The 18,129-nt window shown below is 41.7% G+C and overlaps 1 protein-coding gene across 1 annotated transcript in view; it reads right to left on the bottom strand.

The window, feature by feature from the left end:
* The window catches only part of rsu1 (Ras suppressor protein 1), a 91,339-nt gene extending 73,210 nt beyond the window's left edge, over positions 1-18,129 (bottom strand). Inside the window, exons 1-3 of the mRNA XM_083657730.1 lie at positions 18,074-18,129; positions 17,702-17,813; positions 13,871-13,921 (exon numbers count right to left, since the gene is read on the bottom strand). Of these exons, the coding sequence (XP_083513856.1) occupies positions 13,871-13,921; positions 17,702-17,810 (160 nt within the window). The 5' untranslated portion in view covers positions 17,811-17,813; positions 18,074-18,129. The remainder of the gene's footprint in view (positions 1-13,870; positions 13,922-17,701; positions 17,814-18,073) is intronic.

Below are 18,129 nucleotides of genomic sequence, written 5' to 3'. Positions count from 1 at the left end.
GATATGGATGACAATATGCTGGAGTGTATAGGGGTTACCATTACTCTATCACCTGAAATGTCTTTTATTGTATTTGCAATTTATCGGCCTCCTACTGCAACAATTTGTTTCTTTGATTCTTTATCTGCAATACTGAAAAGACATGATGGTAAAGAAATCCTATTAATGGGAGATTTAAATTTTAACTGGCTAGACAAAGCACGCCGAAAGAAACTTAAGGATATCACTAAAACTTTCCAGATGACACAAATGGTAAATAAACCTACAAGAATAACAAAATCCTCCCAAACGCTACTGGATTTGATTTTCACAAATAAAGCAGACAGGATCACCAAAACATACAATTTAATCACTGGACTCTCTGATCATAATCTAACACTAATTGCTAGAAAGTTGACAAAGACACGCTACAGGTACCAAAATGAGATGGAAAAGAACTCCAATATCACCTTCATTCCCAGGAAGGATTTAGAAACCCTTGAGAATGAAATAAAGGAAACTAAATGGAATGATACTGTCACAGATCAATCCTGTGAGCAAGCATGTGATGATTTAATATCTGCTATTAGACATATTCTACTAAAGTATACCAAAACAATGGCCCGGAGGCCTAATTCAAAACGCCGTCTGCCTTGGTTTAATAGTGACTTATGGGACCAAATGAGGAAAAGAGATGCAGCGTTGAAAAAGTCACTCAAATCAGGTCTAAATACTGATCGTCAAATATATACAAGTCTGAGAAATAAAGTCACCTCACAACTTAGAACGGCTAAAGCAAATTTCTTTCTTGAAATAATTAGACAAGCAAAAGGTAATAGCAAAATAATATGGCAAAACATTAATAAATTAACTGGAAAGGAAAACCCCAAGTGTGGCAGCATACAGCTAAAAGTAAATGGTGTCACACTAAACAATAGCTTAGCTGTAGCAACACACTTTAATAATTATTTTATAAATTCAGTTCTTGAACTGGGCCAGAATTTTTCAAATAGCATTGCTCACCATCCCCTAGTCTCAGTGCTTGACCAATCAGCTTTAACCCTGACACCTATAAATGAGGCAAAGGTCAACAAAATCCTCTCAAACCTATCAAACAGCAAAGCAAAGGACATATATGGTCTGGATACAGCACTACTAAAAAAACAAAAAGAATCTTTAACTTCCCCAATAACTCAAATAATAAACAAATCCATTAACGAGAGCACTTTCCCTAGTGTCCTGAAACCTGCTATTATAACCCCTATACATAAATCTGGAGATAAACAGGAGACAAGTAATTACAGACCTATCAGTATACTCCCCGCCATCTCTAAGGTAATGGAAAAGGTTGTAGCAGAACAATTGATTGCACATCTTGATGCAAATGCCCTTCTACACCCCATGCAGTTTGGCTTCAGGAAAAAACATTCAACTGAAACAGCCTGCTGCTATTTCCTGGAAGTCCTTAAAACAAAATTAGACAAAGGAGGTGTGGTAGGAGCAGTCTTCCTCGACCTGCGTAAGGCTTTTGATACAGTACAGCACGAAATACTTATAAATAAACTGGCAAATTACAACTTCTCCTCATCTACACTAAATTGGATTAAATCCTACCTAAATGGCCGCCAACAGTGTGTACGGGTGAATAATAAATCGTCCCCCCTAAAAGCCTGCACAATGGGAGTGCCACAAGGCTCGATACTAGGACCACTGTGGTTCAGTTTATATATAAATGATCTCCCATCTGTTTGTAATGTTGCTGAAATTGTTATGTATGCTGATGACACGGTAATATTTGCACATGGGAAAAACGCAACAGAAGTCGCAAAATTACTAACCAAGGAAATGGAAAATGTTGCAAAATGGCTAAATGACTCTTGTCTCACCCTTAATGTTGGTAAAACTGTAAGTATGTATTTTACAAACCGTAACAAACTTATTGATTGTCCTGTTATCTGTGTAAATGGGCAAAAAATTAAGAATGTGTCTGAATTTAAATACTTGGGTGTCACACTTGATCCGACCTTGAACTTTAAAAAGCATATAAAAAAATTAGCCAACTCACTGAAGTTCAACCTTGCAAGCTACAGACACATAAGGAACTCCCTTACACTTGAGGCATCTTTTACTTATTTCAATGCAATGATACTCTCACACTTTTCATACTGTATGACAAGTTGGTCTCAGGGAGGAAAATCAGCATTAAGACCACTTGAGTCTTTGTATAAAAACGCCCTCAAAATCCACGATAAGAAAACACGTCGCTATCATCATTGTAATATACTCAATAAATATAATATGCTGAATTTTGGACATCTGATCATGCACTCAAACATCTGCTTAATTTTCAAGATCATCCATAACGCTGCTCCTCCCCCCTTGAGGAACCTTATTTCACTCAGCTCTGAAATCATGTCTCGAGCCACGAGGTCAACAACTCGGGGGGAGTGCAGAATCCCACAACGTAAGACTTCTTTTGGACAATCATCCTTCACCTTCACGGCAATAAAACAATGGAACAGCCTTCCAACAGAACTCACAACAACAACAAACTTTCAAAGTTTCTCCCGCCAAACAAAACAGTGGTTATTTGCACAGCAAAGTTGCACACACCTGTAAAATAGAGCTATTGTCTGTGTGTGTGTGGGGGGGGGGGTATTCTAAAGGTTTGTGGGTATGGGGATGCAGGGATGATTGGATTTTCTGTTTACTAGTGTTTTGTATCTCTTAACGTGTAATTTCCTTATTTTTTAACCTTTTTCCTACTATGTTTTAGATTCTATTTTTCCTACTGTTTTAAGCTTGTATTTTACCTGCCCAGGGACTACGGGTGGAAAATAGCATTTCTGCTATAACCTGGTACGATGCATCTCTCTCTATTTTATAGGGTTAATGTTCTTGTACACTGTCCCTGTATTAAAAATAAAGAAAAAAAAAAATTAAACTTGATTTATGACCTCAGTAAACACTTTCCTAATATGTTTATTGTTTCAATCTCTAGTTTCAAGTCTTCTTCAATAGAGAGCCACAGGGATGACGTATTTTTGTAGTCGTAACGCCGAAGTCCCGGACTTCCTGGTTCTTCACTGTTTCTGCCAATAGGATTTTTGAATGGGTTTTTGCAGCGATGCTTCAAATAATCTCTCTGGGCAACGCAAGATTAATCAAACGCGAACCAGTGTTCAGTGGGATAATCTTCACACATGAGGACCACTTTCATGAGTTTTGAAGCGTAAATGCGAGCCCTAGAAGTAAAAAGCTTGTGCTAAGCTAATCCAGAACTACACACAGTGTCGCATAGGCTTCCCCGTCACGTCAGCACTCAACCTGGAGTGTTGTTGATGTGTGCGCTGCTGTGCACTGATGACCCCGGGGCTGAACCAGGTGAGGGAAAGATCATTTCCGTGTTCGTCCTTTGAAGTGATGACGTTATTGACGTATAATATCCCCGTCGACTCAGTCTCGACCCAGTCTCATTTAGCCGTTTGCTAGCTAGCCGCCCGTTTAACGGCACCTAAAAGCTTAAAGCAGCTACGAGCAACTTTTTCGATTGTTATTAAACAGTATAATTACAATATTGATGCATCACATCTTACCTATAATAGTAGCTGAGACCAAAGCCGTGTGTATCTGAGATTGCTCCCTTAGGTGATTATTAAGTCTATGTCTGTCTAAACTCGCGTCAACAGGGGGCTCTCTAGAGAGACCGGACCGGGTAACCCGGAAGTGAAACGCGGAAGTGAAACCCGGAAGTGAAACGCAGCTGCCTGCCTATGCCGTTTGCGCTGCCTAGCAACATAACATAAACAATGTGAACGCCACGCATACTCTCGGGAACATCTCTCGTTATATTCTAACAGGTTTTTTGGAAGTTATTTTGTGGTTATGGCTGAAGTGGCTGCTGCAAACCGTTTCATTTCACTTCCTGATCTGCCCTGGCCACAGACAGACTAACACTGGCCGATTCACTCGGGGTTCAAGCGAGACTACTCTGCGTTGGTCTCGTCGACTATTAGAGGTAAGATGTGATGCATTGATATTTAATTTATACTGTTTAATAACAATCGAAAAAGTTGCTCGTAGCTGCTTTAAACACTCATAAAAGTGGTCCTCATGTATGAAGATTATCCCGCTGAACACTGGTTCGCGTTTGATTAAGCTTGCGGAGACCTCATTTGAAGCATCGCGCCAAAAACCCATTCAAAAATCCCATAGACGAAAACAGGAAAGAACCCGGAAGTGTTAGCATCGATGTTTTCCGGACTCATTCCTGGGGCTCTCTATACAGCATGATGTTCATTTAGTACATTATGCTCCCATTTAGAGTCAAAAAGACGATAAAGCAGTCTATGTTTTGGGGCGCGATTGACAGGTCGCCTGTCAAGTGATCGGGCAGCTCGCCGATCATGGACCAACAGCTGGGGCTCTGTCTGGCAAAAAAGAAAAGAAAAGAAAAGATGGCAACGGTCACAATGCAAAACTCAAGACTTCAGATAGGGAGACCACAAAACAATGGGTTTTGTGGTGGCATCACGGTGGCTACATCCATATTTTGACACATTTCATGGGACACACAGTTCCCCCCCAATCTCCTGCTAACAATAATCATCGTTAGCCCGTGGCGCTAACAAACCTCACATCTCTGATGTAGGGCTGCAACTAACGATTGTTGTCATTATCGATTCATCTATGGATTATTTTCTCAATTAATCGATTAGTTGTTTGGTCTATAAAATGTGAAATGGTGAAAATCATTATCAGAATCAGCTTCATTGGCCAAGTATATGTACACATAGAAAGAATTAGACTCTGTCATTTTCAGGGTTTCCCAAAGCCCATCTTCAAATGTCTTGTTTTATCCACAACCCAAAGATATTCAGTTTACTGTTATAGAGGAGAGGAGTAAAGAAACCAGAACATATTCACATTTAAAGGGATAGTTGTGATTTTTTTTTGATGTGGGTTTGTATGAGGTACTTGCTGACAGTCAGTGTACTACATGCAGTAGAATGCAGCAGTTTGGAGAAATGGAGCCCGGCCGCATCATCAGGCAGGTAGAGCTGTCTGCTGAGTGTGAACACGGTCACAAGCAAAAACCTAAGAAACGGGGGGAGGGTGCGATGCTTCCATACTGCTCACCTGGCGTAATCCAAGTCTCTACACGTGCTGCCATGCCAAGTTGACTTGAAAAGATGTCATTGACACCCTGTTTTTTTGCATGTTTTTTTAGCAGGGGCTTCCTACCTGGAGGAAACCCCAGGAGAGCACGGGGAGAACATGTGAACTCCACACAGAAAGGCACTTTGACGAGCCCACCTGGGCACCACCCTGTTTTAGCTGAAATCTGCCCTGTAGCCAGGGCCTGGAAGTACTAAAGCGGGGTGCTGTGCTGCACCACCTGCTGGCAACAGAGTAGATTTCAGCTAAAAACAGGGTATAATGATGTCTTTACAACTCAACTTCGCATCTCAGACATGTGGAGACTTGCATAACGCCAGGTGAGCAGTATGGAGGCATTTTGGTCAGTTTTTCTGTCGTTTTTTTACATTTTTGCTCACAACCCTGCTCACACTCAGCAGACAGGTGAGTCTGGCTCCATTTCCCCAAACTGGGACCGCGCCGGCTGCATTCTACTGCATGTAGTACACTGACTGTCAGCAAGTACCTCATACAACCCCACAACTATCCGTTTAAGAAGCTGGAATCAGAGATTTTTTTCCCTTTTTTACTCAAAATGATTAATTGATTAACAAAATAGTTGTTGATTAATTGTATGGCAATCAACGAATTGTTGAAGCTCTACTCTGATGGCTCAATGAGTACAACTGTGTTGCCCCCAGCTGTACTCTGACATTTTAACATAGCCGCTTCTCTCATTCCCCTCTCTCGCTCCACTCATCCATCCATCTAGCAATCCCTCCTCTCATCCACCGTCTTCTCTGTGCAAGGACCCTAAAAAAGAAGGATAAGACATCCCTCACGTCACAGCGTTTGAATTTTGCTTTGGGGCCAGTTCTATTGAAGTGAATGGGGTGGGCAGGTTAAGTCCCACTATAAACCATCATATCTGTGTCGTTTCACCTTTGATTGAAAAATGCTTCCACCAGGGGATGCCTGCCCCATTCACTTCAATACAACTGGCCCAAAAGCAAAATGTGAATGCTGTGACGTGAGTGGTGTCTTATCCTTCTTTTTAGGGTCCTCTGTTGTGTGTGGACACAGATCAATGAGCTGATAATGAAGAGCACAAAGTTTCTATCAGATTAGCAGGCTGCTCTGTGTGTGTGTGTGTGTGTGTGTGTGTGTGTGTGTGTGTGTGTGTGTGTGTGTGTGTGTGCGTATGCGTGCGCGCGCGCGCGTGTGTGTGTGTGTGTGTGTGTGTGTGTGTGTGTGTGTATGCGTGTGTGTGTGTGCGTGTGTGTGTGTGTGTGTGTGTGTGTGTGTGTGTGTGCGTGCGCGCGCGCGCGCGTGTGTGTGTGTGTGTGTGTGTGTGTGTGTAGGCCTGAGCTGAATGCTGCGGTGGGGATGAGCTATGGGGAGGTGAGGTCCAGGCATACTGATACCATATCACCTTCACCTATCTCAAGGCATGGACTCTGTGTGTGTGTGTGTGTGTGTGTGTGTGTGTGTGTGTGTGTGTGTGTGTGTGTGTGTGTGTGTGCGTGTGTGTGTGACAATGTTGAATTCCTCTGCGTCTGAACCTGACAAACTCCACATGAAAACTTAGTTTGAGAGTGAAAGCAGCACAGAGCAACTGGATAATAATAATAATAATAATAATAATAATAATAATAATAATAATAATAATAATAATAATAATAATATAATAATAATAATAATAATAATGATGGGACTTACATAGCGCTTTTCTAAGTACTCAAACATGCTTGAAACACTCATTGTATGAGAAAAGTAAAGTGTCATCATTAAAAAGTAATCATAACTACAGTTTATTTTCTTTGGTTAAGAAGACCATACTGGGGGCGTCCGGGTAGTGCAGCGGTAGGTTCCCTGCCTACCAACACGAGGGTCGCAGGTTCGCGCCCCCCTGTTACCTCCGGCTTGGTCGGGCATCCATACAGGCACGATTTGCTGTGTCTGCGGTTGGGAAGCCGGATTGAGGGTATGTGTCCGGGTCGCTGCACTAGCAACCAGGGAACTGGTGGGAATAGCGTGATCCTCCCACGTGCTACGTCCTGCCAGTGAAGCTCCCCGCTGTCAGGTGAAAAGAAGCGGCTGGCAACTGCGCATGTATCCACACTGGAGACTGGACTCTCAGGTATGGTCGAGGCAATATCTGCTAGAACAGAGGTTCCCAAACTCTCCACGGGGCTCCACCTGGTGGTCCGCCAGAGCATTGGAAATGACCCCCCCCCCCCCCCCCCCCTCCCCCAACAACAGCCTTTACATACACATTAACCCTGAGGAGTACGCTTGGGTTGATTTTCGGAATTATCGCGATATTCTAGAAATATGATTTTAATTTAATTTAATTTCCGAGGCTGTAGCGGGCTCAGATTTAAAGACGTCATTTACGCCTACAAAATAACCCTGCAGCCGGAGGCAGAACTCGCCATCTTCGGCTGCTCGGAGTCCTCTCTGAACTTCCCTACAGCTGTGCAACAATCTCTGACACTGGGGACAACTGTCGCCAAAAGACTCATCCTGAAGGAATGGAAGTCCTCCTCTTCACCTTCTTTTCAAGTATGGCTGATGGACATGGTTTCTGTTATACAGATGGAGAGACTCAGGTTCTTGAGAACCAACTCGCTTAGAAAGTTCTTAACTATTTGGGACACGTTTCTGGGCTACTTTGACGAGGTAAAAAATGATTAGTGAGCAGTGACTAAGGTTGGGGGTGATGGATGCCCGGTCTGTTTCATGTGGACCCCTTTGGTGGGGTCCTATGTGTAGTGTCCCTCACAAGCACATAAGCATATTTTGTAGCTGGTAGCACCACGATAATGATGCCAAATGTCATTGATGCATGTATTTTATTTTATTTTATTTTAATTTTCCTGTGTCTGAGCCTGTTTGTCTTGTTCGTTTATTGTTCTATTAAAAAAATGAAAAAAATATATTTTAAAAAAACGTCATTTAGACCCTGTTTTTAGCTGAAATATAGCTGTACGTGCAGCTGGACATGCCCGATTTATTCTTCCTCGAGCACCTGGCTACAGTGCAGATTTCAGATAAAAACAGGATGTAAATGACGTCTTTTCAAGTCAACTTGGCATCTCAGGGCTTGTGGAGACTTGGATTAAGCCAGGTGAGCAGTATGGAAGCTATCTCTTTGGAATAATCTGATCCTGTCAGTGGTAAAAAAAAAAAAAAAGCTTGTTTAGTGCAGTAGGGGCATGCGGGAAAAGTGGCTGCCAACTGAAGTGATCTTGGTCAATACTGCATCAACTTCAAAGATTTCTGTTCACATGACTTAGTTATACATAAAAAAAAATGAAAATAGGGTCCAGGTTGAAAAATACCAAAATTCTCCTTTAAAGGGACAGCTCACCCAAAAATCTAAAATATATGTTTTCCCTCTCACCTGCAGTGTTATTTATCCATCTAGATCATTTTGGTGTGAGGTTTGGAGATATTGGCTGTACAGATTTCTGCCTTCTCTCCAATACAATGGAATTGGATGGCACTCGGCTTGTGGTGCTCAAAGTACGATTTTTTTTTTGAAAATATCAACAACAATGTCTCTTTCCAGAAATCATGACCCGGTTACCCAAGATAATCCACAGACCTTGTTGTGATGCAGGATAATCTTGGAACTATTTTCTTTTTCGACCAAACTACTCCCACTAGCTGCTGCTCTAGCTACTGCTAGCTGCAGTTTCACGTAGGAACTAGCTAGCAGCTAGACTCTAGCTATTGGCTACTTCCTAGAGGGTGTAGTTCGGTCGAAAGAAAATAGTTCCTATATTAAACTGCTCACAACAAGGTCTGTGGATTATCTTGAGTAACCGCGTCATGATTTCTGGAAAGAGACATCGCTGTTGAGTTTTTCAAATGTATGTTTTTGTCGCTTCGACCACCACAAGCAGAGTGTCATCCAGTTCCATTGTATTGGAGAGAAGGCAGAAATCTCTACGCCCGATATCTCCAAAACTCAGGCAACCAACACAAAACAATCTAGATGGATAAACAGCACTACAGGTGAGAGGACAAATATGTATTTGGGATTTTAGGGTGAGCTGTCCCTTTAAAGGTGCTTGTTGTGGTTCACTGAGGATGTCAGGAATCAATTCCATTTATCTGGCCTGCTTCTGTGGACCCGACGCTGAGCAGGTCTGGATCAATGCTCATCAGAATCACAATCACTTTATTGCCACAATATGTAAACATTACATACGAGGAGTTTGTCTTAGTGTAAGCATGCAGCATAGCGGTCATATATCAATATTCAGAGATAAAAAAGACAATATCTAGAAGACAAAATCACAACATTGCAAGTGCAGTCCAATATATACACGAATAGGAGGAGTGTTAAATAGGCATTATATAACACCCCCCCCATCCAGCTCATCCAAAGTCACGCCCACTGGGCACTAGACATACGAACCAAGGCGTTTCATCTGTCATTCATTTTTCCACAGACATTTGGTCAAATGCTTATTAAAAATAATTTGACTTGGTCAAACCAAGCGATTCAGCCATATTTAGAATCAGGCCATAGAACATTTCACTCTGACCAAACCTTTAAAAAAATAACAGATGTGTTTCTTTTTTAGTGAGATGTTCTGTGTTCTCTCCTGATTCTAAATGTAGCTGAATCACTTGGTTTGACCAAGTAAAATGATTTTTACAAGCATTTTACCAAATGCAATATACTCTACTATATATATTGATTTAGATGCTCCTCCTACAATATACTCTATTGATTTCCATATGGCTTCTCTAGCTAGTTATCTGGCTGGATGACTTGGGGTGTGTGTGTGTGTGTGTGTGTGTGTGTGTGTGTGTGTGTGTGTGTGTGTGTGTGTGTGTGTGTGTGTGTGTGTGTGTGTGTGTGTGTGTGTGTGTGTGTGTGTGTGTGTGTGTGTGTGTGTGTGTGTGTGTGTGTGTGTGTGTGTGTGTGTGTGTGTGTGTGTGTGTGTGTGTGTGTGTGCGCGCGCGCGCGCGTGTGTGTGTGCGTGTGCGTGCGTGCGCATGTGCGTGTGTGTGGGGAATGGTCAGCTACTGTAGACTGATGGTAATGGCCGCAGTGGAGGCATATGGTCACTGGGGGGCAGCCAATAGGAGCTCGACCTTTATGTGGTCTCTGTCTAATGAAAGACTTTCCAAATGTCAGTTCCAGGTTCACAGGCAGCCACGGCTTTTTGTGTTGGACTGCCAACCTATTGGCTCGACTCCATAACCACCATTAAAAAGTACCTAACGGGTATATGCCGAGATGGGAAGTAACTAAGTACAAATACTTTGTTCGCTGCTGTGCCAACCTAGCTGGGATAAGATACCTATAATAGCATTGACTCCATAACCACCATTATAAAAGGACCTATGTCTGAGGTAGCAGGGGATGCACGATATTGGATTTTTTTTGCCGATTTCCGATATTTTCCAACTCTTTTGGCTGATGGCCGATACCCATATACAGTATAGTTTTTTCCATCTAATTTCAGCGAATATCAAGTCTCTCCTGTAGTGGAATTAACACATTATTATTGTGCCTACTGTTATGGTTGATGGCCCACTGGCACATGCAGACATAAACAGAGATGCACAGTATGGATTTTTTTTTTTTGCAGATACGATAACCCATAAATGTCTGCTTCTCACGGCCGACCACCTATACGATACGATAAGCCATAATAATTTCACATTTTTCTATTTAAAAAAAGGTTCTTGACCTGTTAGTTTATGCACACCTGGGGGTCAGAAAGGCAGATGTAGGGAGCAAAGATGGATGATTTAATATTCCATAGCTCAGACCTAACCAAATGTAACTGACATCACTATTGTGAACACAAAACAAGGAATACTTCCGAGTGTTTTAGTAAAGCGTGTCACTCAATGCAAAAAAAATAAAGGCTTTTATAGAACTGAAAAGCCTATGGCTGCTTAGTCTGCAGATAAAACAATGACAGGCATATATAGTAACTTAGACTCTTATTGTCATGTTACTGGCAACTAAACTAAACTACGTATTATCAGCTCCATTTATTGGCTAAAATTTCATTATCGGAATAATAACGTAAAACGGCCCATATCGGCCGATAATTTATCGGATCAATATTGTGCATCCCTAGATATAAATACAATGCTTTTTAGATAGGTTATGTAGAATATGCAATATTTTTTATTTATACAACATTTTCTTTCAAACAAAACTGTAAGATTTGGGTAGAATTAAAGCGTTATTATTTTACCGGCCTGTCATATCAGCAGAAATGTTCATTTCAGGAATTCTGGCCGATGTGATATTTCATTTTATCAGCCCATGCCGATTAGGGCGGGTATCGCCACTGATTTCCTGATTCGACACGCTTCCGACACAAAAGGTCCTGATTAGATTTAATTTCCGATTCGATACAATATCGATATTTCCGTTACAATACCCATTTTTCTTGGATATGAAAGCGACTCTTTAAAGAAATAATGTTGTAAATAGGAAGGAAGCCTCTAACCTGGTGCATTATGAAAAATATCAATGTTTACAGATGTTTACCAGATCTTGCCCCACTAAGAACCAAACCACGCGAGTCTAATGGGGATAAACCTTCAAGCATCCACGGAAACAGGCATTCAATTAAAAGATTGATATTGGGATTTATGAATCAATATCAGTTCCTTCAAATGAATATCGATTCGATTCGATATCGACATATCTTTTTTTTTTTACCCAGCCCTAGTGCCGATATTGTGTATGATGTATCCCTAGTGGGGATAGTTGATGATATATTTAAGCAATATAGCATGAGAGCCAGTGTGTTGTGCCAAATATATCCCCCTGATCAGCTGTTATCCCACGAGGCCGCAGGCCGAGTGGGATAACTGCTGAGCAGGGGGATATATTCCACAACACACGCAGCTCGAGTGCTATATTGCTTTTATAAAACGGTTTCCAAGTATGATAATATAATAATAATAATAATACTATAAGTCCGACTCCGACTGGCATGTCATTCTGATAGAGTCAGTTGAAACACTACTGTAAGGCGGAACCGCAAGAACATGCGGGTGATTTGATTGGATCGTTCTGGAGACTGAAGTTGACATTGGCCAATCCTGGCGCTTGCTGAGTAGCTGAGAGCTTTCTGGAAACCCCGACAGGCAGGCAGCTCGAGCGCAGCGTTGCATTCTCAGCGCTTGAGAAGCTGAATGCTTTCTGCAAAGGCAGACACCAACTAACGTTACGGGGTTAAATGCGGGGTTAAATGCGGGGTTAACAGCCTTTCTTTTGCAAAGAAGACATTAGCCCGCATCTATTCTTGTACAAAACATCATTTTCTGCGAAGTATTAGTAAAGTTATAAGCGAAGATCGATTCACAAGGATCTGACAGCTGTCTCCGCCATTTTTTTTTCCTACGTTGTCATTTGAGGTAAGCCTTATTATTACTCTCTTAGTAAGAGAGTTGCCATGGCAACCAATAACCCATGGCCATGGGTTATTGAACTCGGTTACTGGAATTATACAATGGCTGTGAACCAATCAGATTGCTTGATTTGAGAGAGACGTTTTATAATAAAGAATAATACAACAGCTATGAATTGTGGGCGGGTTGAGCTGAGGATTTAGCATAGCTACGAGTTATATATATAGTTTATATAGTTATATATATAGTTTATATAGCATAGCTACGAGTGTTAGCTCGTAGTGTTAGCTCATAGCTACGAGTGCCCAAAGGCAATGACACGAATGAGCTAATCCCAGTGCTCTTTGATCTGGGCTCAGAATAATCTCTCCATCTCCAACATCAGATCAGAGAGCAGCAGCCACACAAACACCAGGCAAAGAAACATGCCAGCTCCAAAATCCCTCCATCTTCTCTTCACTCCAGGGATGTCCCCATCCACTTCTTTGACTCCCACAACAATCCACAGTATAAAATATGAATAATAAATTATTTAAAAAAATACAAGGTTCCCACATATTTTGATGGATAAAATGTCAAAACGTTTCCATGACTTTTCAAGGATCCGTCGTATAGAATTTCTATGCAATGTGAGGCAGTGACTCTGAATCAATACCAAAAATACAACACAAGCAGTGGTTCTCAACCTGTGGTATGGCACCACTGGTGGTACTACGCGGCGCTACCTCCCTCTCATACTAGTGATCATTTCTGAGGTGGTACTTGGTGTAAAATGGTTGAGAACCACTGCAATATACTAGGAAATTAGAATAAGAGAAATATGATCATGGTGATAATAAAAGAAGCACTCAAATCCAATGTGAAGAGGTGTGTCCGATGTAGCCTGCTGCAAGTAATCATTTTTCATCTTGGCTGATAGCTCAGGAGGTAGAGCGGGTCGCCCACTAATTGCTTTGGATAAAAGAGGTCCCCGCCTCCTCCAGTCTGCATGTCGAAGTGTCCTTGAAGAATTTCGACGAAAAGTCGACTTTGGCCCAGTGAATTTCGAATTGTGTTTTTGGTAGAAATGCCCGTCCCCTAGTCCCCACTGGAAAAAAGGTACCAGCCGCCACTGGACATACTTCTGGCATCATACTGCTGACATGGTACTGCTGACCGGGGCGAGACCGGCTTCGGGGGCAAAGTGATTCATTTTTCACCATTTTCTGACATTTTACAGACCAAATGACTCATGGATTAGTGGAAAATAATTGACTGGATAGATGAGGGCGGGGTTTACCTGTAGATGAGGGCGGGGATTAGCTGTAGACGAGGGCGGGGTTTACCTGTAGATGAGGGCGGGATTTACCTGTGAGCTTGTTGTGGCTGAGGACCAGCTGAGTGATGTTGGACAGCGTGACTGAAACAACAAGCAGCATCTGATCAGTACAGGATAACTTAAGGGACAATTAATTCATTCAATTCGCTTCATCGAGATACATATTTGTCTTCTCACTTGTTAGTGCTATTTATCCATCTAGATTGTTTGATGTTAGGTTGAGGAGATATCGGTCATGGAGATTTCTCTCCAATACAAAGGAACTGGATGACACTCGGCTTGTTGGTGCTCAAAACACCAAAAAAGACATCTGAAAACCTCAACAGGAATGTCTCTTTCCAGAAACCACGACCCGGTTACTCAAGATAATCCACATAAGCACATGCTGTGAGCGGAGAAGAGATATTGCTGTTGAGTTTTTCAAATGTATTTTTTTGTGTGTGTGTTTTGAGCACCACAAGCCGAGTGCCATCCAGTTCCATTGTACTTGAGGGAAGGCAGAAATCTCTATGACCGATATGAAAAACAAACAAACAGGCAATTAAAACAAAATGATCTAGATTGCTAAATAGCACTACAGGTGAGAGGAAACATGGATTTTGGATTTTAGGCTGAGCTGTCCTTTAACTTAACTTAGTACAGGACTGACTGACTGACTGACTGCACACAACTCTGCATTTTAGTACTGAGTGCATCTGTATGGTTTGTTTCTAAGCTAGTAAAAAGTAAGAGTGTGCACACTGCGTAGACTTCACTCCCAGTTTCTTTGCAATGCATTTACGTTTCGGTCATGACGACCTTCATCAGAATTCATTGTAATGAAAGTTGCCATGATGGAAAACATAAATGCATTGCAAATAAACTGGGAGTGAAGTCTACCCAGTGTCCAGACTCCACTTTTGACTTGCTACTGATCATCTGTTGTCCTGTAACGCTGAGTGGATGTACATGCTCTACTTGTGTTTGTTGTTTCTAAGCTACTCCTGCATTACTTGTATAATTCCATTTCAAGGAATGTCACACTTTTTGTTTTGCTTAATTTCTTACCTTTTAGTCGACTAAATGTGCCGGCAGGCGGCAGTCTAGCTACTTTGACATGGGATCCCGTCTTGAAAACACACAATCAGAGCTAGCAATCTCGTCTCTGCCCTGTCTCTCTCATGTCTAATAAAGCGAAATATAGAAAAATGCACCTTCCATGTTTCAGAAAACTTTATTTACATGCACAATGTTGTTCACAAAATGTGTCCTCAATGGAGAATGACAATTAAACAGATGAGTGGATAGCATTATGGGCAAGCCTGTAACATGTTCAGTTTAAAGGGGTCTTAAACAATAGTGTTGCTTGCTTCTAATACGTATTCTAATATGTATATGCTTGCCTATTAGTAAGGTTAAAAAACTAGCCTACAAATTGTTAATAAAAGCAAAATAAAAATAAATGAATACAAATAATTTATGGCTAAGCCCAGCACAGGCAAGGACACTTGTGACTATTTTGGCTGAGCAAAAAAGATAGAAAACTGTTTTGAAGGTAATAAAAATCATACCGTCTGTATTTCTAAATACCCCGGTATACGGTAATACCTTATTGTGAAAAAGGGCTCTGTATAGGACGAATCAACATGACGTCACTGCCACCCAAAAATGCGTAACCCCGCTGTAACTAGTATGAGTTGTGCCAAACAAATGTTAATATCTCAAAGGGTATACAATACATCACATCGCTTATATTTTGACATTCTGAGTGAGAGCAGAATTAGCTCAAGAGTTTGATGTATAATATATGCATGTTGTGTTAAAGTTGTGTGAACTGTTGCAGTTTTTAAATTGTAAACACGGTCAGCCGGCTAGAGTCAGACGCTCAAACTCAGGCTCCATAGGGTTCCATTGCCGTTGCCACCCAGTGACGCGGTTTGTTGACCAAAATACTGCTCGGCTGATCCCTCGTATTGGAAAGTACACACTATTTGGGAGTGCCAGGGCACCCACATCTTGGATGACAATAGTGTCTCTCGGAGGTGCGTACAGTTTTATTTTGATTGATAACTTGTATATCGCGTGCAGCCATTTAGCCGACGTTGCAGTGGATATAGACCCCTTATACGCCTACGTCACACTGACATCACGCAGCGTCGATGCGCAAGACGGAGGCAGAAAGACAGACTCGGCGCAGCCCTGGCAAGTAGTTTTCCAGTGGCCCGAAAACTATTCGAGCAGTGCGATGCCAGAATCTGAAAGCTATTGTAGCAGAGTATTCGGGTCCGCCTATTCACACTTGGTTAATAAAATAATAAACGATAGAGCCAGGCTGTAATGTTATAACAAGCTTCTCCCCACATATCCTGTTCTACGGCAACTCGAGGGAACATACACAGCCTCGCACACACGCAATAGAACACAACACAACACTGAACAGTCTGTTACACTATCAACAAAGCAAGGACTAAAGTTTTACCGAATCCCGTCAACTCATACTGCTTTTAATGCTAACCGTAGGCGTCTTTGGTTGCAAGCCGAAAGAGGAAATCATTAAAAATGTCCGACTTTGCAGTGCTCGCTCATTTCATATCAGGTATGCTGTAGCTGTACGCTGCTAGTAACAGCCACATCGCTCGGTTAGTTAACAACCAAGTAATGTTAAATAATGTCATTATTGAGTTGAACTGATTGGAACGAGGACATCATTAAAAATGCCCGACTTTGTAGTGCTCTTCATAATCAGGTAAGCTGCCTGAAACTGTAGGCTGCTCATTGCTCGGTTAGTTAACGACCAAGTAACGTTACATAATGTCATTATTGAGTTGTGTGCATTATCAACATAACAATATATCTTTGCAAGTTACAGAATAATTATCTACACTATCCCCAGTTATAAAGGAATGCACGATATGTATTGCTGGCCACTCTAGGCTTGGCCAATTGACAGCGCCAGTGTTATGGGTATGGGTCTGTAGGACGTATCCCATTAACCAACGTTAATTTCGATGGATAACATTGCTTATCACTAGGCGATAAGCTGTTGTAGTAAGCCGAGAACTGCATTTTAAAACTAAAATCTAACTGTGTGTCGCAGATGGGCACAGAGCAGTCCTGACAGCGGGGATTTTACACAGCTCTGTGTCTGTCAATGCTGGGCTCACGGCTTTTTGCCTACACGATGCGCGCGCAGCTCCAATGTTGACAGCTGTATAAGGGGTCTATAGAGGCCGCGCATCCAAGACTCAGAAGGAAGAATGACTGATGAGTCTCGCGTTGAGGCTAAGTGTGAACTAGCCATTAGTGAGGCAGACTATGTGGTCTCTTGCCTTCTCAGCACAGCAAAAATATATATACTGTGCAGACTATGCTACCCTAAATTCAAGCACTTTCAAGGACCCAAGTCTATTTTCACAAACTTTTCAAAGATTTTAATTTAATTTTTTCAAATTCACAAACTTTCAATGATTTCAAGGACAGAAACAGCCAGGATAGAAACAGCCAGTAGAAATAGGCTACCTTTTACTTGTATACTTTATTACATTTCAGCCTGTATTTTTTTTTACTTTTACTTGAGTAACAAGTTGAATCAGTACTACTTTTACCAGTCTTTTTTTTACTACACAAGTCACTGTACTTCTAGAATGTGTGTACTCTCACCTCTGTTTCGATTGTAGGTAAAGTTTATTAATATAGGCTTTGCGTTTTTCTATCTATCACCTCACTAGGAGCGGTCTGCAGTGACGTCATCACCCCTGGCCTGACCAGAAAGAAGTCCACTTTAATGTCCAAACGTAGAACAGAGGAGTGACGTTAGTGACAGTTTGGAATAGTAACGTTAAACTGAAGTGACCGTTAGGATGTAACGTTAGTTAATCTTACACAGGCCAGGGATGTCCAGCATGTTGGAGATGCCTCTGTCGCACATCTCCACCTCGGGGATGTTCTTGTCCCGACTCTCCTCCACTATCTTCTTCAGGGACTTGGACATTTTCTGAAATTATTTGTCCAGAAAACAACAACAACAACAACAACACATGTCAGAGACGGTGTCGTCAAAGTGATGTCACTGTCGTCGTGCCTATGATGCCAGAAATTATGTTTAAACAGAGTTAACGTTAACTTCCACAGACCCACACACTGTTTACTGTATGGGAAATAACGGGAGTTATGTTGAGATAAAGAGTTACACGTCAGTTTGTGAAGCCAGGAAGATACCGACAGCTTTTCTAGTTAAAGGCGAGTCTGTCTTACCGTTAGGAAAAGAAAGACAGAAAGAGGAATGTGTTTGATAGTATTCCCAAAAAGAC

The sequence above is a fragment of the Poromitra crassiceps genome, assembly GCF_964638095.1.
Source record: "Poromitra crassiceps genome assembly, chromosome: 2".
Lineage (NCBI taxonomy): Eukaryota > Metazoa > Chordata > Actinopteri > Beryciformes > Melamphaidae > Poromitra > Poromitra crassiceps.
This window is presented reverse-complemented; position numbering and strand designations above follow the sequence as displayed.